The sequence below is a fragment of the Jaculus jaculus genome, chromosome 1 (assembly GCF_020740685.1).
Source record: "Jaculus jaculus isolate mJacJac1 chromosome 1, mJacJac1.mat.Y.cur, whole genome shotgun sequence".
NCBI classification, from domain to species: Eukaryota; Metazoa; Chordata; class Mammalia; order Rodentia; family Dipodidae; genus Jaculus; species Jaculus jaculus.
The window spans coordinates 106,389,486-106,415,984 of NC_059102.1; the positions used below are offsets into that span (position 1 = coordinate 106,389,486).

The following is a 26,499-nucleotide window of genomic DNA, read 5'->3' on the forward strand; positions in this document are numbered from 1 at the left end:
GCCTCGAACTCAAGGCAGTCCTCCTACCTCTGCTTTCCAGGTGCTGAGATTAAAGGCGTGCACAATCACACCTGGCCTTCAAGAGGCTGTTCTAACAATCATAAGTATAGATAGATAGTCTTTAGATTTTCAGTTATCAATGAATACTATATACTATATTGACTGATACAGTAGCCATCACTTATGTGGCTATTGAGCACATAGAATATATTTGCTGTGAATTGAGATGGAAAGATAGTATGGGAAAAACTGTAAAGTCATTAATAATATTTTATGCTGATTATGTACTAAAACAATGTTTTAGATATGTTGTATTCAATACAATGCATTATTATATAAAACTTGAGATTTTTAATGGGGCTACTAGAAAAATTTAAATCTCACATTTATGGTGGCATATATTTCTTTTTATAGAAAGATTAGGATTGGGCTTTGAGATAATCCCAACATTCACTGTCTATACTGTCAGAGTGATCAAATTTTTGATGTTATCATTGATTAGAAAATGTGTATAGTTAATAAAACCTCAGTCCTGAAGAGATACTCGAAGGAGTTTTTAGTTGCTTAAAGATATAAGAATTTTCTCTTACACCTGCTTTCTAAAGAAAGTAGCTCCCAATAATGAGCCATTCATTTAATTTCTCTTTAATTTTGAAGGAATGTAGATACTGCAGGTGTTACCTGTGTGAACTTTTAGGTGGTAAAGTGCATCATTTTCTCTTGAACACAAGATGTATTTATTTTGATTTTGAGCTCTGAGGAGAGTCCCCATGACTTTAAAAGATTGATATATGGTAGTCACAACAGTACATTTTTTTTCTTTCTTTTTTTTTTTTTTCTTCCAAGGTAGGGTTTTAGTCTAGCCTAGGCTGACCTGGAATTCATTATGTAATCTCAGAGTGGCCTCAAACTCATGGCAATCCTTCTACCTCTGCCTCCCAAGTGCTGGGATTAAATGCGTGCGCCACCACGCCCGACTTCAACTGTACATTTTTTTTATGTGCTTTCGTTTGAGGGTTGCAGAGTGGGCAGGCCTTCCATCTGTCTACCAAGCTACTGGCTGGAAGAGACAGCAGACCTACAGAAAAGGGCTTGTCAAACCTTGCTTATGAAGTGGTCTCCCAGCAGCCAGATTGATTGTCTGGTGTCGTGTGGTCAAGTTATTTGCTAGCCACTGAAGGAACATTTAGTAACTGGAAACCATTGTTCTGAGGTTCTGAGAAGAAGCCTTCTTTGGGCATGATGCCTGCTCTGTGGCCTGCAAGCAGGATAACTAGTGGGCATAGGACCTTTCATTATCCTGCTTTCCTGAAGGAAATCTAGCCAGAGGGATGTTGAGTAACTTACTCAAGCTCATAGAGTTAGTAAAGTAGTGAGGCTCGGCATTACCCAAGTCAGATGAGCACAGAGCCCAAGTCTGCCTCAGCACCCCATTCCTGAGCAAGAGTGCACCGTGGTGACACACACCCCACAGTCTTGGAACTCAGGTGCTTTTCATTCCTTTTTCCTCATGTAATGTGGTGCTACAGTATAGGTCTGGGTCCATGTCATGTTTGCAGCACAGGAGAGAGAAGCCTGTGTGTGGGTGGGGGAGAGTTAGAGAGACGAGACTCAAACACATTCATGGCGAGGGCTTCTCACCCAGCCTCGCAGTGCACTCTGGCTGTGTCTCTCCTCTTCTCCTTTGGCTTAAATTAAATCATAGAAGACAATTTACTGAGATGTGGGGAACATTTATTTATTTATTTATTTATTTATTTATTTATTTATTTGGGAGTGACAAACAGAGAGAGGAAGAAGCAGATAGAGAGAGAGAGAATGGGCGCACCAGGGCCTCCAGCCACTGTAAACGAACTCCAGACGTGTGCGCCCCCTTTTGCGTCTGGCTAACATGGGTCCTGGGGAATCGAGCCTCGAACCAGGGTTCTTAGGCTTCACAGGCAAGCGTTTAACCACTAAGCCAATCTCTCCAGCCTGGGGAACATTTTTTTTAACGAAAAATAAAATAGCATATCACACATAGAAAAGTTGAGTATTGTGAAATTTCTTGTTCAGTTCTAAGGGTGAGACATGGTGTATAAACTGTCTCTCTCACTGTGTCTAACGAAGTTGGAAGTCTGTCACTAGCTGCCTGTGCAAATATGGAATCTCCAGATTACGAATTGCTTTTGCCACAAGATGGTGGAGGCACGTCCTTTTTGGGGTGTCCATGTATATTGATGGAAAAGATACTGCTACCCATTTGAATCAGGGTTTATGTGGCCGATTCAATGAGTTTGTAAGAGTTATGTCATATTGAGCTGCAGAGACCATGTCTGTCTGTCTGTTAGGGCCTGGTTTTGAATAGATTTGTTGGGTATATGACCAATGTTTTGAAGAATTATGCATTGTTCCTTTAGGAAGCCATTTGGGGACCTATGCCTGAGGTGTCTGACTCTTCAGGACCTGTCTAAGGAGGTCCTTGACATGGCCTTGAAAGGACAGAGGTTCTTACATCCTACCTTACCTGCGGGGAGGGGCGGTAGTCAGTCCAAGATGAGACCACAGTTAAGCTATTCATGATTCTGTTATTTGGTCCTAGTCCCAGTTGCAAATGTGAAACATTGGCTAAGTGCTGATAGCCTCTTTTTGTTGAGTTCTAGGAACGAGTCAGTGATAGGCAGATGTTGTGATCGGTTCCATCCCACAGTGCATTGTGAGGCTGATGGCCGACGTAGCCTCTACTGTACACATGCTTATCTGGAAATATTTCTAAAAATTAAAAAAAAAATTAAGTTTAAATGTAATCAAGCCATCTCTCCAGCCTAAATTACAGCTTATTAATTTCAATGTAGTCAAAAGTAGGAAAGTTGAAGACAGACTGCTTATCAAGAAGGGTGTCAGGGAAGATAGTACAAGAAAGGGCAATGTGTGAGAGGTGGTGAATATGATCAAAGTAAATTGTTAACATGAAATTGTCACAAAGCCTATTATTTTTGACAGTCCTTGCAAAATTTGTTGATTTCAACTCTTAAAAAAGTTAGCATACTTGGATCTGGAGAGATGACTTAGCAGTTAAGGTGTTGCCTATGAAGCCTAAGGACTCAGATTTAACTCTGTAGAACCCACGTAAACCAAACACACAAGACGACACATGTGCACAAGGTGGTGCATGTGTCTTGAGTTCATTTGTAATGGCTAGAGGCCCTAGAGTACCAGTTCTCTCGCTCGCTCTCATAAAGTAAAAAGTTAGCATATTTCATAATTCATTCTCTGTGCCTACCTACTGTTTAACCTTGGCTGGCTTTGAACTTCAGTTTACTTATCTATAAGTAGGGGCTTGGGGAGATGGCTCAGAAGTTAAACACTTACTTATCTATAAGTAGGTGGTAATCATATCCATGTCATAGAGTAATTGAGAAGATTAAATAAGATAAAGCACTTATTATAGTGCTATTCACCTAGCAGTCCCTCAATGGATGTTAATTGCCTTCCCCATCATTTAGGGTGCTCATTTTCATACTGCCTTTTGGGAAATTGGGTAGTATTCATGAGCTATTTGCAAATGAATGTTTTGGAAATTAGAATCTCATATAATTATCGTAGGAATTTAGAAGGTGGCCTAAAATAGTAAACCATAATTAATTTGCCCAGAGAACTAAAATATAACATTTTCTCTGATGAAAAGAATTCATACTCAATATGGGATCCTTGAATAATAAAAATCATGACTAGAGTATGTTATCCAGAAAATGAGAAGTGATAGTATAAAACAATCTAAACCCTATACATAATGCATTACATTTTGAACTAAGGTTAGATCTCTTTGCCTCCAGGAAGACAGCAAGGCTTCTTAAATGATGAGAAATTGCTAATCAGTCCAGCCCAAAGAACCTTCCCCAATTCCTTGGAACTTTCTGGTGCTTATTGATTGATTTTCATTTTTCCCTATTCCATTATTCATTCATTCAGCAATAATTTTATTCAACACTTCTTATTATTTGCTCTGGTAGTGCCAAAGCACTGAATAGTTTAGACTCAATCCTTATCTGGATGAAGCTAAGAAAGAATGGAAGATTTTGTAAAAGATTACAATACCATGGTAAAAAAATAATTCCAAAGTTTCACCTCTGCTAATTGCAGAATTGCTAGTAACAGCCCACCTTTCTAAGATGAACAAAACATTATAGTACAAATGTTTAATATGTATATTAAAGTACAAGTGTTGATATGTAGATACATAATTCAAAAGAGTATTTTAACACTTAAATATCTCTGAAGGTGCTAGAAACCAGTCATAAGAGACAGAAACTGATAGGAAGTCTTACAATTGGAATAAAGAAGTTACACTGGAGAAATTTCTGTTTTATGCCTGTTTTCATGAATTGATGTAGCATAAAGAACTGAGAAGTCCCAATGTTAACTGATTTTTTGTGAATCAGATAGCTAGTTCATATACAGCAGCTTGGAAATAAAAGGGAATTTACAGAGGGAGAGTCCAAATTCTGCATATTCTTCAACAAAACAACAATCTTCAAAGGAACATAACAGAATCCAAAGTTTCTACTAAGTATTATCCATAAGGTCTAAGATACAATCCAAAATTACCAGACATACAGAGAAATTATAATGGGCACTGGTTTTGTGGTGGCCAAAATGTTGGAATTTTCATGCAAACATTTTGTTTTTGTAAATTTTTTCATGTGAGAGTAAGAGGAAGAATTGATGCACCAGGGCCTCCAGCCACTGCTATTGAACTCCAGTCATGTAAACCACCTTGTGCGCATGTGTAGCTGTGTTCTGTGAGTTCTACAGTTTTACCATGCATACTTTTAATCTTGATTTTTCTTGCAATGATTATTTTGAGGGTTTTTAAAGTGAAATGGCACCTTTTTTGCTTTTTTAATTTATTTTACTTTATTTTTATTTATTTTAATTTGAGAAAGAGAAAGAGGCAGATAGAGAGAGAGAATGGGTGTGCCAAGGCCTCCAGCCACTGCAAATGAATTCCAGACACATGTACCACTTAATGCATTTGGCTTACATGGGTTCTGGGGAATTGAACCTGGGTCCTTAGGCTTTGCAAGCAAATGCCTTAACCACTAAGCCATCTTCCCAACCCCAGAAATTATTTGGTATTTGTTTTCATTGTTGTTTTGTTTATGTTCAGAATCAAGCCCAAGACTTCACAAGTTTGTTTGTTTCTTTTTTAAGAGTATATGGGTGCACCAGGAACTCTTGCCCCTCAAATGAACTCCAAATGTATGTACCGCTTTGCACATCTGGCTTTATGTGAGTACTGGGGTAAGCACTCTTAATTGCTGAGCCATTTTCCCAGCCCACGAGCACTTTATTTGTACTTATGCAGTTGAGAATTAAACCCAGAACTTTTGGCATACTAGGCAAGCACTCTTCACCAAGCCACATGCTCAACCTCGGGAATGGTTTTGAGGAATAGAAAGTGCTAAAAGAAGGGAATGTTCAATGGTGAACACTTAACTTCAGCAGGTACACATACAATAATTGCCTCCCCAGTGATTCCCTTGACAGGTCTAATTTATTAGGCTAAGGATTCTTAGAGATTTAAAAAATCTGGATCTTAAACTCCTTTGATTATTAAAATATTAAAATAATCTTAACATTTTTAATACTCTATATTTTTTAATAAGGTTTTTGGTTTTTCTTTTTTTAAAAAAAATTATTTTCATTTATTTATTAGAGCCAGAAAGAGAAAGAGAGCAGTGGGGTGGGGGAGAGAATGGGCACACTAGGGCCTCTAACCACTGCAAATGAACTCCAGACGCACCTTGTGCATCTGGTTTACATGGTACCTAGAAAATTGAACCTGGGTCCTTAGGCTTCACAGGTATGCACCTTAACCACTAAGCCATCTCTGCAGCCAATATTCTATATTTAAAGTCTTGCTTTTTAATTAAAGATAAGCACTTTGTCACCATTCTAGTGTGTAGTTCTTAAGGCTCCAGAACAACTTTCATGTCTTTTTTTGTTAAGCCCATCCATTGACCTGCCATTGTCATGAACATCTTCCATTGTTTCCACAGTAAAGTATTATTCTGTCAGATTCACCTTCATTTTCAGGATCTTGCTGCCCATATGATTTCTAAAATCTGCATTGAAAATACGGCCTAGTAAATTGATTATCTTGAGGACCTGAGTTCAATCTCCAGTGCTCACCTAAACATACCGTGTAATGCCATGCACTCATAATTCTCTCACTGAGGAAGTGGTGACAGAATGATCCCCTGGGCTCATTGTCAGCCAGTCTAGCCTAATTTGTGAGTTCTAGGCTAATGAGAGACCTTGTCTGAAAAAAATAGAACAGAAGAACTACATGATACCAGGGCAAAAACAGATGATGACATCAAAATACAAGAGGGACTAGTTCGAAAGAAGGAATTCAGAAGGGAGGATACAGGAAGTCATTATGATATATATATATATATATATATATATATATCATAAAATAAATATATATATAAAATACATATATTATATATTTTTTTTATTTGAGAGCAAGAGAACACAGGCACACTAGTGTAATCATACTCCAGATGCATGTGCCAATTTGTGCTTTACATAAGTTTTGGAGAATAACTGGGGCTTGTAAAATTTTGCAAGCAAGCTCCTTTAACCAATGAGCCATCTTTCCAGACCAAGCAAAAGTGTTTTTTTTCTATTTTTACTTTATTTTGGTGGTGGGGGGAAGAGAGAGAATTGTCACTCCAGGGCCTCAGCCACTGCAATCGAATTCCAGATGCTTGCACCACCTAGTGGGCATGTGTAATCTTGAGCTTGCCTCACCATTGTGCATCTGACTTATGTGGGACCTGGACAGTTGAATAGAGATCCTCAGGGTTCACAGGCAAGAGCCTTAACCACTAAGCCATCTCTCCAGCCCCAAGGAAAAGTTTTTTAAAAAGATGAACAGGCCAAGCGGGGTAGCACATGCCTTTAATCCCGGCACTCTTGAGGCTGAGCTAGGAGGATCACCATGAGTTTGAGGCCACCCTGATAGTACAGAGTGAATTCCAGGTCATCCTGAGCTATAGCAAGGCTCTACATTAAAAAAAAAAAAAAAAAGCCAGGCTGGTGGCACATGCTTTTTTAATCCCAGCACCTGGGAGGCAGAGGTAGGAGGATCCCCGTGAGTTTAAGGCACCCCTGAGACTACATAGTGAATTCCGGGCCAGCCTGAGCTTGAGTGAGACCCTACCTCAGAAAACGAAAAAATGTTGTTTAAGCCAGGTGTGGTGGTGCATACCTTTATCCCAGCACTAGGGAGGCAGAGGTAGGAGGATCGCCATGAGTTCGAGGCCACCCTGAGACTACATAGTGAATTCCAGGTCAGCCTGAGCTAGAGTGAAACCCTACATCGAAGAAAAAAAAAAAAAAAAAGATGACCAGGGCTGGAGAGATGGCTTAGTGGTTAAGGTGCTTGCTTGCAAAGCCTTTGGACCCAGGTTTGATTCCCCAGCATCCATGATCCATGTAAGTCAGATGCACATGGTGGCACATGCATCTGGAGTTTATTTGCAGTGGCTGGAAGCTCTTGAGCACCCATTCTCTCTACCTCCTTCTCTCTCAAATAAATAAATAAAAATAAGATTTTTTTTTTAAAATAGATGAGAGTCAGGTGTGGTGGCGCACGCCTTTAATCCCAACACTCAAGAGGCAGAGGTAGGAGGATCGCCGTGAATTTGAGGCCACCCTGAAACTACATAGTGAATTCCAGGTCAGCCTAGACTAGAGTGAAACACTACCTCTAAAAACCAAAAATTAAAAAATAAATAAAATAAATAGATGAACAGCATTCCTGAGGATGACAGCCAACGTTGTCCTCTGGCCTTTATAAGCCTGTACACACAGGTGCACAAATGTCTTCACACAGCAGCTGAAGGCCCTGTCATGCCCATATATTCTGTCTGTCTGTCTGTCTGTCTTTCTATCTCATATAAATAAATAAATAAATGGTAGTAAAAACAACCCATTTAAAAAGACTTCTTTCTAGAATACTCTAGTCTGAGGCCAGGATCTTGACATCCACTGGAAAAAAGAATTCTAGAATAAGTTAATACAAGGCAAAGTTGTTATTAAGTCAAATATACACACTAAGTTTTTGGGTTTTTTTGAGGTAAGATCTTACTCTGGCCCTGGCTGAAGTGGAACTCATGCTATAGTTCCAGGCTGGCCTTGAACTCACAGCAATACAGCAATCCTCCTACTTCTGTCTCCAGAGTACTGGGATTACAGGCATGTGTCTCATACCTGGCCATATATATTTTTTAAGTTGCCTTTGGGGCTGGAGAAATGGTTTAGTGGTTAAGGTGCTTGCTTGCTAAGCCTAAGGACCCCTGAGGTTTGATTCCCCAGAACCCACGTAAACATACACATGGTGATACATGTGTGTGGAGTTCGTTTGCAGTGGCTTAAAGCCCTGCTATGCCCATTCTCTTTCTCTTTCTGTCTCCCCCTCTTTCATAAATAAATAATGTTTTCTTCCTTTTTCATTTATTTATTTTTTATTAACAACTTCCATGATTATAAAAAAATACCCCATGGGAATATCCTCCCTCCTCCCACGTACCCCTTTGAAACTCCATTCTCCATCATACCCTTTCCCCATCTCAGTCTATCTCTCTTTTACATTTGATGTCATAATAAATAACATAATAACATAATTTTTTAATTGGCCTTATTTTTACAGGTCGGTGGTAGAGCAGTTGCCTAGTGTGCACTGAAAATAGAAGAAAAGAAAAGCTTGGCTTTTTTCTAATTTTTTTTAAATAAAAGTGGGGGAGAGAGAGAGAATTGGCATGTCAGGGCCTCTAGCCACTACAGTTGAACTCCAGATGCCTGTGCCACCTTGTGCACATGTGCAACCTTGCATACTTGCATCTGGCTTACATGGGATCTGGAGGGTCAAACGTGGGTCCTTAGGCTTCACAGGCAAGCGCCTTAACGCTAAGCCATCTCTCTATTGCAAACTTAGCTTTATTATTATTATTTATCTATTTGAGTGAGACAGACAGACAGAGTAAGGCAGATAGAAAGAAAGAAAGAGAGAATGGGCACACCAGGGCCTCCAGCCACTGTAAACGAACTCCAGACACGTGCGCCCCCTTGTGCATCGAATCAAGCCTCGAACCAGGGTCGTTAGGCTTCACAAGCAAGTGCTTAATAGCTAAGCTTTCCAGCCCAAGCGCAAACTTAGCTTTTTAGTAGTAGCTGATAATCTTGTTGTGGTTTAAAATGGAATTCCCCTGGTGATCAGCAATGTTAAGTGTTTTTTCCATTGTTCCTTGCCAATTTGCATGTTATCTTCTGAATGTCTCTTTAGATCATTTGACCATTTTTTAAACTTTATTATTTTTTTTTATTGACAACTTCCATGTTTGTGAACAATATCCCATGGTAATTCCTTCCCTTCACCCACTTTTCCCTTTGAAACTACACTCTCCATCATATCCCCTCCCCCTCTCAAGCAGTCTCTCTTTTATTTTGATGTCATCTTTTCCTCCTATTGTGATGGTCCTGTGTAGGTAGTGTCAGGCACTGTGAGGCCATGGATATCCAGGCCATTTTGTTTCTGGAGGAGCACATTGTAAGGAGTCCTACCCTTCCCTTGGCTCTGACCTTCTTTCCACCACTTCTTCTGCAATGGACACTGAGCCTTGGAAGGTATGATAGAGATATTGCAGTGCTGAGCTCTCCTCTGTCACTTATTCTCAGTACTGTGGTGCCTTCTGAACATTTGACCATTTTTTAATCACATCACTTACTCTTTTGCTGTGGGTTTGAGTTCTTTGTATATTCTGGATATTGTGCCCTTGTCAAATGAATAATTTGCTAATATCTTATCTCATTTTCCTGGCTGCCCTTTACTTTTACTGTGCAGAAGCTTCTTAGCTTGATAGAACCCATCTACTGCTTTTGTTGCCTTTGCTTTGGGCATCTTACCTAGAAAACCTTCATTCACCTATAAGAAAAAGACCAGAGAAGAACCTCTCCATAACGCAATACAGTCAAGATGCCAAAAATACAAAGTAAAGAAATAATACTGGGCTGAAGAGATGGCTTAGCAGCTAAGGCATTTACCTACAAAGCCAAAGGACCCTGGTTCAATTCCCCAGGACTCATGTAAGCCAGATGCACAAGGGGCACATGCACCAGGAGTTTGTTTGCAGTGGCTGGAGGCCCTGCTGTACCCACTCTTTCTCTCCCTTCCTCCTCCCCCCTCAAATAAATAAATAAAATTTAGGAAAAAATTAAAAATTAGAAAAAGAAATAATACTAAGCCAGGCATGGTGGCTCACACCTTTAAACCCAGCACTCAGGAGGCTGATTATAAAGGAATCACCATTACATCAAAGTCAGCCTGGGCTACTGAGTAAATTCCAGTTCAGACTAGGCTAGAGTGATATCTTGCCTTTAAAAAAAAATGAAGGGCTGGAGAGATGGCTCAGCAGTTAAGATGTTTGCCTGCAGAACCTAATCACTGAGTTTGGTATGATTCTTCATTACCCACTGACAGCCAGATGCGCGAAGTGGCATATGTATCTGGAGTTCATTTGTAGGAATTAGAGGTCCTGGTGCTCCTATTCTCTCCTTTTCTGTCTGCTGGGCATGGTGGTACAGGCCTTTAATTCCAGCACTTGGGAGGCAGTGGTAGGATCACTGTGAGTTTGAGGCCAGCCTACTACATAGTGAATTCCAGGTCAGCCTGGGTTAGAGCGAGACCCTACCTCAAAAAAAAAAAGGAAAAATGAGTTCTTCCTTTGTCATTTCCTCTTCAATTTTTTTTTTTAATTTGAAAAGAATCTATTTCAACAGGACTGTGATTTAGTTGATTCTTTTTTTTCTCCTGCTGTTTCACCATTACTGCTTTAATCTAATGGATAAGTTTTGCTTGAGAATATTCCTGAGAATCACTTGTTTTATAAGAAGAATAGGTTACAATTTGATTATGGATACTTCAGTTTCAATATGGTTTGGTATACTGCCATAAGAAAAACAATGCTCTGAATGATGAGAAGCAGAATTTTCAAGTTTATGTAACAAAAAAGACAGTTGGTTTGGTTTAGTCATCAAAATTAACTCTGACCCTCTAGACTCCCAAGTTCCATATTGTGCTTCAATTTTCTATTAAGAATGAGGCATTCCACTGTCCCTTTTACTGTTTAGCTTAAGCTGCAGTGAGCACTAAGAGAATAGCCTTGTGGCTGAGCAGCTTATTTTTTTTTTAATCTATTCATTTTATACTTTCAGACAGATTTTTCCCTGGGGTGAAACAAAGGTTAACTGAAATTTCCTCTGTTGTGTACCTGAACGAATCAGCAGTTCGAGAAGGAAATCCCATTGATGGGCCAAGAGAGTGACAGGCTCTATTTAAAGAATTCCCCCGACTGTGTGGTAGACCAGCCATGCCATGAATTTAACTGTTCCTGTGGTCCCCATACTTGTACCCACCAAAAAGAGAGGGAGAGAGAGAGAAAGCGACTTTGTTCTGCAAACGTTGCCCTAAGCTTTGAAAACCATGAGCCATTGAGTTTTGTGAATTCAAGTTAGACAGCAACAGAGGCCAAAGCTCTAAAGGAACAATATCTGAAAGGAAGTACACAAAAACAGGTAGAAACTGTTTAACTGTTTTATTTCTCTGTGTGTATACATATTTATGTTGTATCTATGCACACAGTAAAAAAAACTAACCTTTTTTGAATTTTATGTAGTGAGTCCTAATTATATCCTAGCAGAGATGTTTGTTAAATATTTTTAAATATATGACAAAGCATTTTTGTTTGGTTTGTATATAAACATACTCTGCTTTTAACAAGATACAATTATGTTTATGAGAAATGAGAAAAAATACCATGTGTTTTTTAATATAATGAACTTTCATATTACCTCTGTAGAAGCTTTACTTTCAAAGACAGCTCATGTATTTTGTATTTTTCCTGTTTAAGCAGAACTGCTTTAAATATGAAAAGATGGTATCTTGAGTTGGATTAAACATCCTTAATTCATGTGTATTTAACCTCAGGCCTTGTGAGCCATATTGAAAAATCAGATTTAAACACTGCCTAGTAGGTCTCAATAGTACACATTGCATAGGGATTATAAGTAGTCGTAATCTTTTAGAAGTGGAGGTTAGTGTGTATTCCCAGGGAGCATGATCTGTTAACATTTCTGATGCATATTTCATACATATTTCTAAGTATAGAATTAAAATTTAAATTTTTTAATATGTCCTTTGTTAATTGAAGTTTTTGTATAGAGGTTCCGAAATTTATCCTTCCTAATATGAATGAGAACTTAAGGAGATTTTAAAAGATGCAGTTACCTTTTAAGTTGATTTCTTAGTGGGGAGCAAAACAAAACTCCCAAAAATTCATCTTAAAGCTCACATCGTAGCTAGATTCCATGCTCACAAATTTCTCACTTGTTAATGTTGAGAGAGAAAATATTTAATATCCAATAATTCAGCGAAGTGTTTTAGAAGAAACTAGGTCTCACTTCATACCTCGTGTGTCCCGCACATTGATCTTGCCTGTCTTTTATCCTGAGATATGATATTTGGAAAATAATTTCTCTTCATTTTCTTCTACCTTCTGATTTCTTTTTTGTCTCTTGTTTCATTCTTTGTCTTTTCTCTTTCCTTTCTGTTTTTTCTATATTGGTTCTATTGCAAGTAGATTGTAGCACTGTGAATAGCAGCCTTTTAGTCCACATGTCCCCAAAGGCTGCATTGTTCTTGTTGAATGCTATCGTTCAGTAATCAAAATTGTATTAATCTGCTAGTTGAGCAAGCTACAAATGTAAGTAAGTACTAATAATGCTATTGATAGGTACAAATATTCATTAGAGACCAATGAAAATAGAATATCAACTTTTTATAAATCACTCAGTTCTTTTTTAGTTTTTTGAGTTAGGGTCTCACTCTAGCCCAGGCCGACCTGGAATTCACCATGTTGTCTCAGGGTAGCCTTGAAGTCATGGTGATCCTCCTATCTCTGCCTCCTGAGTGCTAGGAATAAAGGCATGCACCACCTTGCCCAGCAGTCACTTGGTTCTTTAAGATTATTTAATAATCTTAGTTGAACACCAACTATATAATCAGATGCCAGCCAAGGGGGTGAAGCTACAAAGGAGAGTAAGATGGACCTTGTCCCTGCTCCCACATAACCTAACAGTGATTGTATGAATTAACCACAACTAGAGTAAGATGGAACTTGTCCCTGCTTCAGTACAGCCTAGTGTGACTACATAGTATGAGTTGCCACAACTAGAAAGTTGAGTCATTGTTTTTGTAAGACCTCAAAGTTCTTTGGATAGGAAACTACTGCTCCTCACATACCATTCTCCAGATCCATATCAGAATATAGTTCTGTATTAATAGTATAAAAGTAAAGTTGGAAAGATGGCTTAGCAGTTAAAGATACTTGCTTGCAAAGCTTGGCAGCCCAGGTTCAGTGTATCCATGTAAAGCCAGATACACCAAGTAGACTATACTTCTGGAGTTTGCAGTGGCTGGATGCCCTGGCTCACCCACTCTTTCTAACTGATTTAAGTCCTTGATCCTGTTCTTTCTCTGCACTTAATCCCTTGGTACTCTCACCCAGTCCAATTCTAAATATTATCCCCATGTCTCATTGGAAAAGGTTATGTTTCTAGTTCAGATCTATCTCTTCAATTTAAGATTCAGATATCCAGTAACCTCTTCCTTATTTTCATTGCAAATCCAGCCTATTCAAACCTAAATTTAACTAGCTCCCTAACATGTTACTTTGCAGCTTTTATTTTCAATAACTCCATTCTTTGAATTGTTCAAGCCAGAAACTCTGGAGTAATCCCTTGACTGTGTTCTTTTACATTCATACCTAATTCATCAGAAGGCTTAGTTAGCTTATCCTCAGAATATATTCAGAACTCCTCTACTTTTTAAAATGTGCATTGCCACATCCTGGGCAGAGGTACTATCATTTGTTAATTGAATTTCTACAGTAACTTCTTAACTGGTCTCCCTGCTTATACACTTGTCTTCCCCATCTAGTTTTTATTCTCAGCAGACTTTCTTTCCATTTTAAGTCAACTCATATCATTCTTCTGCTCACAGTACTTAATGGCAACTCATTTCAGTAACAGTAAAATCCAAAATCTGTTTACTCTCCCTATATAAACCTGAACCCTCTACCTCTTTAGCTTCCCTTCATCCATCTACTTTAGCCACACTGGCCACTCTGCTGTTCCTTAGACACTTAGGAAGATCCCTACTTAACACTTTGCTTTGGCACTTGCTGCTGCTTTAATGTTCTTACCCAAAAGTACATGGTCAATACTTCACGTTCCATAAGTTTTTGCTTAAATGTCAGTGAAACCTACTTTCTACCCTATACAAAATTGTAACCCATACCCAATGTGCCCATATAAGTTCTGTGAGAGCAGCAATCTCCATTTTGTCCACTGATAAAGTCCAAGAAACTAAAAGGGTATTTTGACCATGGAAGTAGCTGGGTAAGTATTTGTAGAGTAAATAAATGAAAAGTAAAAACTATGAATAATTCTTTAACAGTATACCATCAAGTTCATTCGACTTAATATTGGCTTTGCTTTCTTGAACATTTACACTTATTTGTGAGAATTGTTATTACATGTTTTTGTTCTTTTTTGGTTTTTCAAGGTAGGGGTTTGTTCTGGCCCAGACTAACCTGAAATTCACTATGTAGTCTCAGAGTGGCCTTGAATTCATGGGGCTCCTATTACCTCTGCCTCCCCAGTGGTGGGATTAAAGGCTTGTGCCACCACGCCTGGCTACATGTTTTTATTCTTAAAAGTCTTCCAAAGGACAGAGGAAAAAAATGCCCTAGTAAAACAAAATTTATCCCATCTCAAAATTAACTATATGGGCCCATTGAACCTTATATAAATCATTGTGTTGGAGGGGCATTTTTTTCCTTCTTTTAAAATACCTTAATATTTACTAAAAATAATTTTGGAGGCTTGAGGAATGGCTTAGCAGTTAAAGCGCTTGCCTGCCAGGCCAAAGGACTCAAGTTCGATTCCCCAGGACCCACGTTAGCCATATGCACAAGGGGGCACATGTATCTGGAGTTCATTTGCAGTGGCTGGAGGCCCTGGCGTACCCATTCTCTTTCTTTTTCTCTGTCAAATAAATAAGAAATAAAATATTTTTAAAATTTTTGGTCTGAGCATGGTGGCACATGCCTTTAATCCCAGCACTCGGGAGGCAGAGGTAGGAGGACCACCATGAGTTCAAGGCCACCCTGAGACTATATAGTGAATTCCAACTCAGCCTGAGCTAGAGTGAAACCCTACCTTAGAAAACATATATACATTATCTATCTATCCATCCACATACATACATACATACACACACATACATATATATAAATTTTGGGAGCTGGGCATGGTGACGCATGCCATTTATTTCAGCACTAGGGAAGCAGTGATAGGAGGATCACTGTGAGTTTGAGGCCAGCCTGGAACTACAGAGTGATTTCCAGGCCAGCCTGGGCTAGAGTGACATCTATCTCAACTAATAATAATGATAGGGGCTGGAAATATGGCTTAGCAGTTCAGGTGCTTGCCAGCAATTCCAAAGCACCTATGTTCAGTTCCCTAGTACCCACATAAAGTTTGATCCATAACATAGCACATGCATCTGGAGTTCGTTGCAGTGGCCAGAGGCTTTCTCCCCCTCCCTCCCTGTCTCTGTCTGTCAAATAAATAAATAAAATATTTAAATAATAATAATTTAGGGGGGGTAGAGAGATACCTCAGCAAATATGAGCCCTTCTTGTGCAAGCATTATGGCCCAAAGGGGCCTGAGACTATCTGAGTTCAATTCCCCAACACACATATAAACAGCCAGGTGTGTCCACACACATCTTTAACCTAGCTCTGTGGGGAGCAGAGACCAGAGAAAAGGGCTTATAAAAAGTCTAGCTCCAGAATCAGTGAGAGACTTCATCTCAAGGAAACAAGAGGATGAGCAATTGAGGGAGGCATACACATCTGCACACACAGGTCACATGCATTTGTGTACACACACACACACAGATTCATTATGGTGTTTGTTTGTTTGTTTGTTATTTGTTTTTTTTCAAGGTAGGGTCTCACTCTAGCCCAGGCTGGCCTCAAACTCACAGCAGTCCTCCTACCTCTCCTCCCAAGGGCTGGGATTAAAAACCATGTACTACCACACCCAGCTCATCGTGTTTTATCCATCTCTAACTGTTCTTTTCAATGACTAAACTAGGGCTGGAGAGATGGCTGAGTGTTTAAGTCACTTGCCTACAAAGCCACAGATCTTCAGTTCAATTCCCCAGGACCCACGTAATCCAGATGCACAAGGTGGTATATGTGTCTGGAGTTTGTTTGCAGTGGCTGGAGGCCCTGGCACCCTCACTCTTGCTTGCTCTCTCTCTGTCTCTCTCAGCCTCTTTCCCTCTCTTGCTCTCCCAAATAAATAAAATAAATAACTCTAAAATAAACAGTAAAATACTTCTTTAATTTTTTTTGTTCATTTTTATTATTTATTTGAGAGCAACACACAGAGAGAAAAAGAGGCAGATAGAGAGAAAGAGAGAATGGGCGCCCTAGGGCTTCTAGCCACTACAAACAAACTCCAGACATGTGCGCCCCCTTGTGCATCTGACTAACGTGAGTCCTGGGGAATCAAGCTTCAAACCGGGTCCTTAGGCTTCACAGGCAAGCACTTAACCACTAAGCCATCTCTCCAGCCCTAAAATACTTCTTTAAAAAATTAGTATGTATGTTAAAATTTATAGGGCTTAGGTTTAAACTCTTTTTCTATCTTCCTCCCTCTTTTTTCTCCCTCCCTCCCTCTCTTCTTTCCCTCTCTTCCATCCCTCCTTCCTTCCTTCCTTTGCACCACTGGGAATCAAACCCAGAGCCTGTGTATACTAGGCAAATACTCTTACCACTGAGTTACACCTTGCCCATTTGAGTAAAGTTGTTTCAGTATTTCCTTGTTCATTTATAAATTATTTGTTAAATATTTTTTAGTGGGAGCACTGGAGATATTGCTTAATGGTTAAGGCGCTTGCCTGTGAATCCTAAGGATCCAGGTTTGATTCCCCAAGACCACATAAGCCAGATGCACAAGTTGCATATACATCTGGAGTTCATTTGCAGTGGCTGGAGGCCTTGGCAAAACCATTGTCTCTATCTACATATCTCTTTCTCTTAGGTGAAGAATGAACTCTGATGACCGGAGGAATACCAAAGAACTGCCCTGGCAAGACATTTTAAAGGAGTACACTGTGGAATTGCAAAGCCTGGGCTGTTTGGATAGCATGACATATTGGATTGACATGAAAATAATGCTAAATTTGAGTTATAAATTATAATAAGGGAGAAGATATTTGGGCCTTTTTCAAGTGAAGGTGACTAGTTAAGTCTTGCTTTGAATATACTAGTATTATATTGATTTATGTCAGTATTTGTGACATATCCTATGAGCAATTATAAATGTCTAGGACTGGGAATGCAGCTTGGTAGGAGCATACTAGACCTTGTCTGGTTTGCTAAAGCCTCTAAATTCGCTTTCTACCACCTCAAGAGAAAAAAGAAATTATAAATACCGGCCTGTACATATTTGATTTCAGGTCTAGAGAGAGATTTGAAGCAAACCTGACCTAAAAGTGGTAGTAAAATCAGTGATTTAGGGGCTGGAGAGATGGCTTAGCAGTTAAGGTTCTTGCCTGTGAAGCCAAAGACTTACGTTCAACTCTCCATGACCCACATAAGCAAGACACACAAAATGATTGCAAGAGTGCCAGGTCACAGCTGCACATGAGGGGGCACACACATCTGGAGTTGTAATGCAGTGGCTGGAGGCCTGGGCACACCTGTATATTCTCTCTTTCATAAAATATGTCCAGTCTTTTTGAGACTTGGCTTGCCCCCCCCCCCAAAAAAACACACAAGCAAACAGGGCTGGAGAGATGGCTTAGCGGTTAAGCGCTTGCCTGTGAAGCCTAAGGCCCCTGGTTCGAGGCTCCATTCCCCAGGACCCACGTTAGCCACATGCACAAGGGGGCGCACGCGTCTGGAGTTTGTTTGCAGTGGCTGGAAGCCCTGGCGCGCCCATTCTCTCTCTATCTGTCTCTCTCTCTCCCTCTCTCTGTCACTCTCAAATAAATAAATAAAAATGAACAAAAAATATTTGAAAAAAAACACAAGTAAGCAAACAAACAAAAGCAGTGATTTTTGGATTGACTTGTTTCACCAAAGAGAAAGTGAGTATAGAACTGAACGTGGTAGAAAAAAGTAAGGTGACAAGGAAGTGTTCAAAGAAATAGAATGGCAGAAAGAATACAGTAATACGGTTTCCAGATTGCTAGCTGCCAGTAGGTAGTTAACCAACATTATATAACCTAAATCTTCTTATAAACCATTTAAAAAGAAGCCTCTCAATTGATTACATTTAAATGTGTTTAGTTGTGGTTATCATTTTACAAGTATTTCTAAAAACCATATGGTATATTTTCCTTTATGCCTTTGGGAGAGTGAAAGTGGGAAACAGCCATCCATAGTAAAAAAGTAGAAAAAAGTGACTTTCTTACTGAATTGCTTTATGTTGTTTAGTTTTATGTTTCGTTTGGTTTGAAACAGGGTCTCAGGTACCTCAGGCTGGCCTTGAACTCTTTATATAACTAAAGATCACCTTGAAATCCTGATCTTGCTGCTTCCACCTCCCACGTTCTGGGGTGACAGGGCTGTGCCACCATGTCTGGCTTACGTTTCTAAATAAGGATTTCTCAATCAGGTAGCTCATAAAGGAACCCTTGGGGTGTAGAGAATGGAAGATCAACGATAATTCTATTCTCTGTCTCCCTGTCTCTCTGGGGATAGACAAAGGCCTTTATGTGAGTGATAACTTTACAAGAGTTCTTATAACATGCTGCTAGCACCTGTCTTCATTTCCTCTTTCTTCTTCCTCCTCTACCTCTAAAAAAAGAAAAGTCAAAACACCATTTATCTTTTACACATAATTTAAATATAAGATGTTTCTGGTAACCTTATTAAAATAAGATGGACATTTTGGTGCTTTACTTATAAATGCTATTAAACCATTGGCAGTTATATGGTGCAAAATCATAATGACTAAATTGGCTTTCTGCCTCATGTTATAATGAAAAACTATAAATATGAGAGGGAGATAAACAAGACCAGAGAAAGAACAGTTTGCAAAGAATACAAGTGAACAAGATGGCTTCTGTCAGGGGTTGTGCACATGTCATTGTATGTTCTTCAAAATTTCTGTCAAAAGAGCAGAGACTGCTGAAGCTGGGCTAGTATGTTCATTGTGGTTGGTTCTGCTGTTAATTAGGAGTGAGGGGATCTCAGACAAGATTTGGTATAGTGGAGTTAGGCTCAGGAAAGGATATGCCATAAATAAAGGACAGCTTTGTCTTTGTGGTCTTTAGTCCACCAGCGGGTTCAGGCATGCTCACCTATAAGTGTGCAGTTTTCTTAGGTTTTATGTAGAATCTGTACCTACCGCAGTGTTATTACTCATCAGTAGTGACTTCTAAAGGTTCTTCTTAGTTCTTAAAGTCACTTTCCCCAAATACTCTTTTTTTCTTAACCACAAAAAATTATCATGCTGAACATTAACTATACAATGAAAGTCCATTATGTATTAGCTTACATGTCCTAATTCAGAACAGTTCTGAGAGTATATGTGATCATGTTCTTTTTTATTTTTAATTTCAAAATATGGAAGATATAGAGCTGATAACCAGATATGTGATGAAACAGATGCAATCTTAGTCCTTAAAGCTTTGATATAGAGAAGGTAATAAACTATCAGTGTTGCCCTCAATACAAAGTTTATAAGTGTTTAGAAGTCTAAAAAGTATAGATAGGTGCATTTACACTATGATTAAGGTTGAAAATATTTCTAGAGGAAAAATCAAAGGAGATAGACATGGGACTGGAGAGATGGCTTAGCGAATAAGCACTAGCCTGTGAAGCTTGGTGACCAGGGTTTGATTCTCTAGGACCCACGTTAAACCAGATACACAAGGTGGCGCATGTATCTGGAATTCATTTGCAGTGGCTGGAGGCCTTGGCACGCCCATTCTCTCTCTCTCTATCTGCCTCTTTCTCTCTCTGTTTGTCGCTCTCAAATAAATAAATAAAAATAATATACAAAAATTTAAAAAGGAGATAGAAATGTTAATTTATTACGTAAATATTATTGTGTATAATGCTTTGGCATTTGGGAAAGACAGCAATAAAAATAACAATTAAAATATCCAGAATTTTACAAAGTTGTGAGTGATCATTTCTGCTTTTGAAGAAATAACCAGTGGCAATGGTTCATAACTCTTAAGGCCAAGCCCCAGTACCAAGTAAGTAAATTAAAGGTGCATTTAGAGATTCTGGAGAATACCTGGATAGGCTTACCTGCAGAGAGTAGCAGGACATTGGAAAAATTATTGAACATAGCTGGAACATTAAGACCAGAAAAACAAAGCAAGGGAAATTAAGGGCTAAATCATGAGAGCTATCGTACGGAAGTTAAATGTTTCAACTTTGATTCTATTGGTAGCAAGGAACCTTTCTTGATAGAATGTATTCACATTTCTGCTTTACTCCAGTAAAATTGAATGGAAAGGCATTTGTGATCCTGGGGAATCACAAGTTGTGTTAATAACAAATGTCAGAAATTAAATGATTCTCGGTTAAAATGATGGTATTATGGCTATGTAGCCAAAGAATTTATAGAATTTAATGAATGTTGCTTGAAATGGAAAGCCAGTAGACCCAGGTAATGCTGATGTTAGAATGAAATACTCTGTCATCTTAGGTCTGAATGGAAGGCCCATGAGGTGTATCAATGGGCAGATAACTGCTGCAAGTGACTAGCTTGCTAAAGCATTTACAGCATTTCCATATAGTTGATTTATATACCAACTTAGTAAAAGTAGAAGTATGGAGTCAAAACACAGATTCTGCTGAGGCTTGCCTACAGTGTTTTTCAAAATGTCCCAGCATCCAGAGTCAGGAGACCTAAAGAAGGTAAAGGGTTGGGACATCTACTTTTCAATGAAGCTCTCCTCTGGTCAGATAAGAAAGTTCAAAGACCTGGGCATGGTGGTGCACGCCTTTAATCCCAGCACTTGGGAGGCAGAGGTAGGTGGATCACCATGAATTCGAGGCCACCCTGAGATTACATAGTGAATTCCAGGTCAGCCTGGGCTAAAGTGAGACTTTACCTCAAAAAAAAAAAAGAAAGAAAAGAAAGTTAGAAGAACCTTTTTGTGCATATGCTCTTGGGTATTTGATCCCTTCACCTTTTTTTTCACATATGTCATTCAATTCTCACAAGGTGACAGGGCCAATACTAATATCCCCACTTAACAGGGTAAGGATAATGGACCTCAGAAAGGTTAGAGCCACACAACTGATAAGAAAGCTCCATGAAGAGTTGGAGAAATGGCTCCACAGTTAGGTGTGCTTCCTAAGTAAGCATGAGAGCCTGAGGGGACCTGCGCCTGCCAGTTCAAATCTCCGTATCCCATGTAAAACAGCTGGGCATGGCCACATGCACCTGTATCCCCAGTCCTGCAAGAAAGCAGAGACCTGAGGCCCCCCAAGTTCTAGAAGCAGTAAAAAGATACTGACTCAAAATAAGACCAGGCAAAAAGGCAGTAGTGTAGGCACTTAATATCCCCCTCTACCTAGCACCACACACGAGCATATGGGGTGCCACAAGGCACATACACATGCATACACCACACCTGCCATGCCATACCACATTACACATACACAAGCAAGCAAAAACAAAAAGTTGAAGGGATTGAGGTATATTGCTTGTATGATATATGCAAGGTCTTGAGTTTAATCCCTAGCACCACAAAAATAAAATAAAATTTTAAACTTGCATAAGAGTTTCAGATCTTGGGCTGGAGAGATGGCTTAGCAGCTAAGGTGTTTGCCTGCAAAGCCAAAGGACCCAGGTTCAACTCTGCAAGACCCACATAAGCCAGATGCACAAGAGAGCGCATGCATCTGGAGTTCGTTTGCAGTGGCTGGAGGGCCTGACATGCCCATTCTCTCCCTCCCTCCCTCTACCTCTTTCTCTCTCAAATAAATAAAAGCTTTTTTTTTTTTTTTTTAGAGTTTCAGATCTTTAACATTTCTCACTATACTTTTGGAGTCTGATTTGAATATTAGCAAACTGAATAATCTACTATCAATCTGTAAGTGCTTTACACATACTAAAGTTGAGTAACATTTATTTGTTTTGTAGGAGAAGGTGATGTAAACTGGTTCATCAGTGACAAAGACATAGAGGTAAAATCAAATTTTGTTTTAAATTCTGAATAATAGAGTAATACTTTCCTTTAATTCATAGATTCTTTTCATTTTAGCTCAGTAGCTTTTGAGAAAGTAATAATTTTTTAAAATGGCTCATATGAGAAAGTTTAATTTCAGTATGTACATGATTTATCTTTTCAGAAATTTCACTAAACTCTGATTTTTATCATCTGATTGTAGCCATTATGTCTTAGCCTCTTTTTCCCTTTCTGTTTCTTTTCTGCCTTGATGAGTCCTATTAACCAATATGGCTGATAACCAATTAAGAGTAACATTGGAAATAACTGCTTCTCCAATGTAAGGAAATGGTTAGTCTATATTTAGAATGTGGCAGGTGTTTGCCTATGTCAATTATTGGCCTTACTATGGCAGATGCTAAGGAAGAGAATATTCTTTTTAATTTTTATTGACAACTGCCATAAATGTAAGCAATATATTATGATCATAATCCCCTCCAACTACCCCCCCCTTCCTCCCCTCCCAAATCTCCCCTTTACTGAATCCCTTCTTTCCAGCTAGTCTGTCTGAAGAGAGTAATTTTTCAACTTGATAGGGACATTTTAAGAGATAACATGATTGGAGATAACTAGCTTAAACAGTTCAGCAGGTAACAAGTAAAAGATAAAGCTTTTTCAACAAATGGAATTATTTTATTTTCTTATTTATTTATTCATTCATTCATTCATTCTTCTTTTTTTGAGACAGGGTCTCCTACATAGCCCAGGCTGGCCTCGAACTTGTGATACTCCTGCCCCAGCCTCCCAAGTGTTGGGAATACAGGCGTGAGCCACCATGCCCAGCTTTAAAGATGGAGTTCTACCAAACAAGATAAAAGCATGGTTGGGATTTACATATTCCTCTTTAGGTACTCCATATGATATGTATTGCTAATATTCTCTCATACAAACTCAGATTTTACTAGACTATGAGACAGCTAGAATTGGCTCATATGTAGGAGAATATATCTTAAAAGTACTGTAGTTAAAGAAAATTATCTCATTCACTTTTAGAAATTATAATCCAGTCTTACAGGCAAAAAAGAGTAACCCTATGTTCTTCAAAAGAAGGGAATATATTTGCTAACTCTGTGGTTTTATAACTTTCTAGAGCACAAAGTCATAAAAACACCATTCCCTAAGTTAAAACTTTAAGTAGGCCTTTCATTCAGAGCTGTATGGTGTACTTTTAGAAATAGAAGTGAACAGTGACTTTGAAAGCTACAGGAATATCTAAATGAAGCATATCAGTATTCCTGCTAGACTGGAACCCTTCATGGAGAAAGACAAATGAGGGAGTCACATGGGTAGGTGCAAACAGAGTAAAGCAGTCCTTGTGCCACCCGCTGTGATGTCCTTATACCCGTTGAGAATGGAGTTCTCTGCTGCTGGGAGTGTAATGGAGCATAGGTGACAGTTAATTCTTTTGTTGGATCAAAGTAATGGAACTGACTTAAAGTTTGATGTTCCCTTACAGAGCTATCTTTAAATGAAGAGTAGATAGGTTTTATTAAACTGAATGAGTAGTTTTTGTTTGTTTGTTTGTTTAATTCTTGATTTTCTTTTCCAATCCTTAGGCCAAGATAGGTAATAACAGACCATCTGGAAGATGGACCCACCGATATTATTCAGCCAACAAAAACGTCACCTGTAGAAATTGTAACAAATGTGGCCATTTGTCAAAAAACTGCCCTTTACCACAAGTATGTGAACCATGTAATGCTTCTTTCTTTGTTGTTAAACTCAAAGTCACAGGTCTAGAAACCTGCAACCTTAGAATTCAACTCTTCTAGTAAACGTATGTTCAGTTTCAGGTAGCCTAATGAGCTTGACATAGGGAAAGAACATTAAGTGTGGCATTAGAGAAACCTAGAAGCAATTTCATTTTCCTAGTTGTATTACCATGGGAAAATCATTTAATCTGTGCCTTGATGCCTTGATTTGCTTGTCTGTAAAAGAGAAATCGAGTAAGGTGATTCCCTTGTACTTTTAGAACATCCCACTTTATGTGCTAACATGTTTCATTATGAGATAATAATTATTGTTAGAGAATTATTATTTATTACAGTTTTGGCATAAGTGCTTATTAATGTAAATTATGTTAGGAAAGTACATCAATCTTTGGAACAGAACTAAAGCTCTTAGATACTTCTGTCTCCATTCCTCATGACTTATTGTTCAAGCAAGCACCTTTAACCACTGAGCCATCTTCCCAGCCCATCTGACTTAATTTTCAAACATCCTTATCATCCTGTTTTCCTCTTAGGCACTTTCTTTGTGAATATTTCTATAAGACAAAATATAATAAATGCCAGCTCATAGCATAGCCAGAGTAAGACTTTAACAACATACAGATATCTTGTGTTAAAACTCTTAAGTTCAGATATTCTAATTGATTTTACAGTTCTGCTAAAGGTCAGACTCTCTCTGGTAGTCAAATTAGAAGTAACTTTTTATGAAATTATCTAGAAAAATGGATATTAATCTTCGACTATTTAAAACTGAAGTGTTTTGCTAAAGAGATTTTCTGTTTGTCTGCCACATAGAAAGTCCGCCCTTGCTGCCTCTGCTCAGAGAGAGGACATCTCCAGTACGCCTGTCCAGCCCGCTTCTGCTTAGACTGTTCTTTACCCATGTCTTCTGCTCACAGATGTCTTGAGAGATCTTCTTGGAGAAGACGATGTGACCGATGTGATATGATAGGCCACTATGCTGATGTAAGTATCCTTAATAAAACTGCTTTGTCAGGCCTTTGAGACTGCACCAGTTACCTACCATCAGCAAACCTACATGAGAGACTTTTTATTCTGTACTGAAAAGAATTGTCATGTATTGCTGGCCAGTTAACATTTATAGTTGTGCTCTAAAGGTTAGGATACGAAGTCTACCAAATATTTAATCAGGAAGAATCATCAACAAATGTTTTCAGCACATAATAACCCCTTTACTTGATTTTCTTGAAACTATGGGTGATATTAAAGATACTGGGCTGGGGAAATGGCTTAGCAGTTAAGGCATTTGCCTGAGAAGCCTAAGGACCCCAGTTCAACTCCTCAGGACCCATGTAAGCCAGATGCACAAGGGGTCGCATGCGTCCGGAGTTGGTTTGCAGTGGCCGGAGGCCCTGGCACAGCCATTCTCTCTCTCTCTCAAATAAATAAATGAAAAGAAATTTTAAAAAGATATATGTAGGGCAGGAGAAATGGCTTAGTGGTTAAGGCACATGCCTGCAAAGCCTAAGAACCCAGGTTTAATTTCCCAGTACCCACATCAGCCAGATGCACAAGATGGCACATGCATCACGAGTTCATTTTCAGTGGCTAGAGGTCCTAGCATGCTCATTCTTTCTCTGTATGTGTGTATATAACATCTGCCTCTTCTCCCTCTCTCTTTCTCAAAAAAATGTAGAAAATACCATGTACAATTTATATATGGATGTATGCATATTTAGATGAAAATATATGCACACTTAGATGTTTTATGCAAGTGTTTATGAAAACTCTGGTTTGATGTTACTTGATAATTTTTTAAAATATGTCATGTATGTATGTATATGTGTATATATTGAAGAGAGAGAGGCAGACAGAGGGAGAGAGAAGGGGAAGAGTGTGGGTGCACCAGGGTTTTCCCTGCCACTGCGAACCAGCTCCAGATGCATGCACCCGTTTGTGCATCTGGCTTTATGTGGGAACTAGGGAATCGAATCCAGACCATCAGGCTTTGCAAGCAAGAGCCTTTAACTGCTGAGCCATCTCAGTTGGTAATTTTTACTGTCTCTACCTCCTCAGAACCAGAATTACGGGTGTATACCATGACACTTGGCGTTGTGCATGGGTTCTGGGGATCCTAACTCAGATCCTCATGCTTGTGCAGCAGCCACTTTACCCACTGAGCATCTCCCAGCCCATCTTACTTAGGCTTATTGAGATGTTACTAGAGAGAAATAAATAAAATAAAACTAGTTGAGTTACTAAGCCAGGATTTAACTTAAAGATTTCCTTAGTTTGGATATTTTATTTTATAAAATAGGGTTAGTTCTAAGTGTATCCTTTGTTTTCCCACCCAAATAAACGTTCTACATTTATTCACTTACTAAAAATTTAAAAAATTTTAAAAATTTGCAGCTTGTGTA

The 26,499-nt window shown here is 38.9% G+C and overlaps 1 protein-coding gene and 1 pseudogene across 2 annotated transcripts in view; one reads left to right on the plus strand and one right to left on the minus strand.

Moving 5' to 3' along the window:
- LOC105943998 overlaps nt 1–2,242 on the minus strand; it is a 76,880-nt pseudogene extending 74,638 nt beyond the window's left edge.
- Nucleotides 1–26,499, plus strand: part of Zcchc7 (zinc finger CCHC-type containing 7) — a 224,956-nt gene that overhangs the window by 147,019 nt on the left and 51,438 nt on the right. For both annotated transcript variants that reach the window (XM_045141734.1, XM_045141735.1), the window contains exons 4-6: nt 22,304–22,347; nt 23,945–24,070; nt 24,914–25,084. In XM_045141734.1, coding sequence (XP_044997669.1) covers nt 22,304–22,347; nt 23,945–24,070; nt 24,914–25,084 — 341 coding nt within the window. The remainder of the gene's footprint in view (nt 1–22,303; nt 22,348–23,944; nt 24,071–24,913; nt 25,085–26,499) is intronic.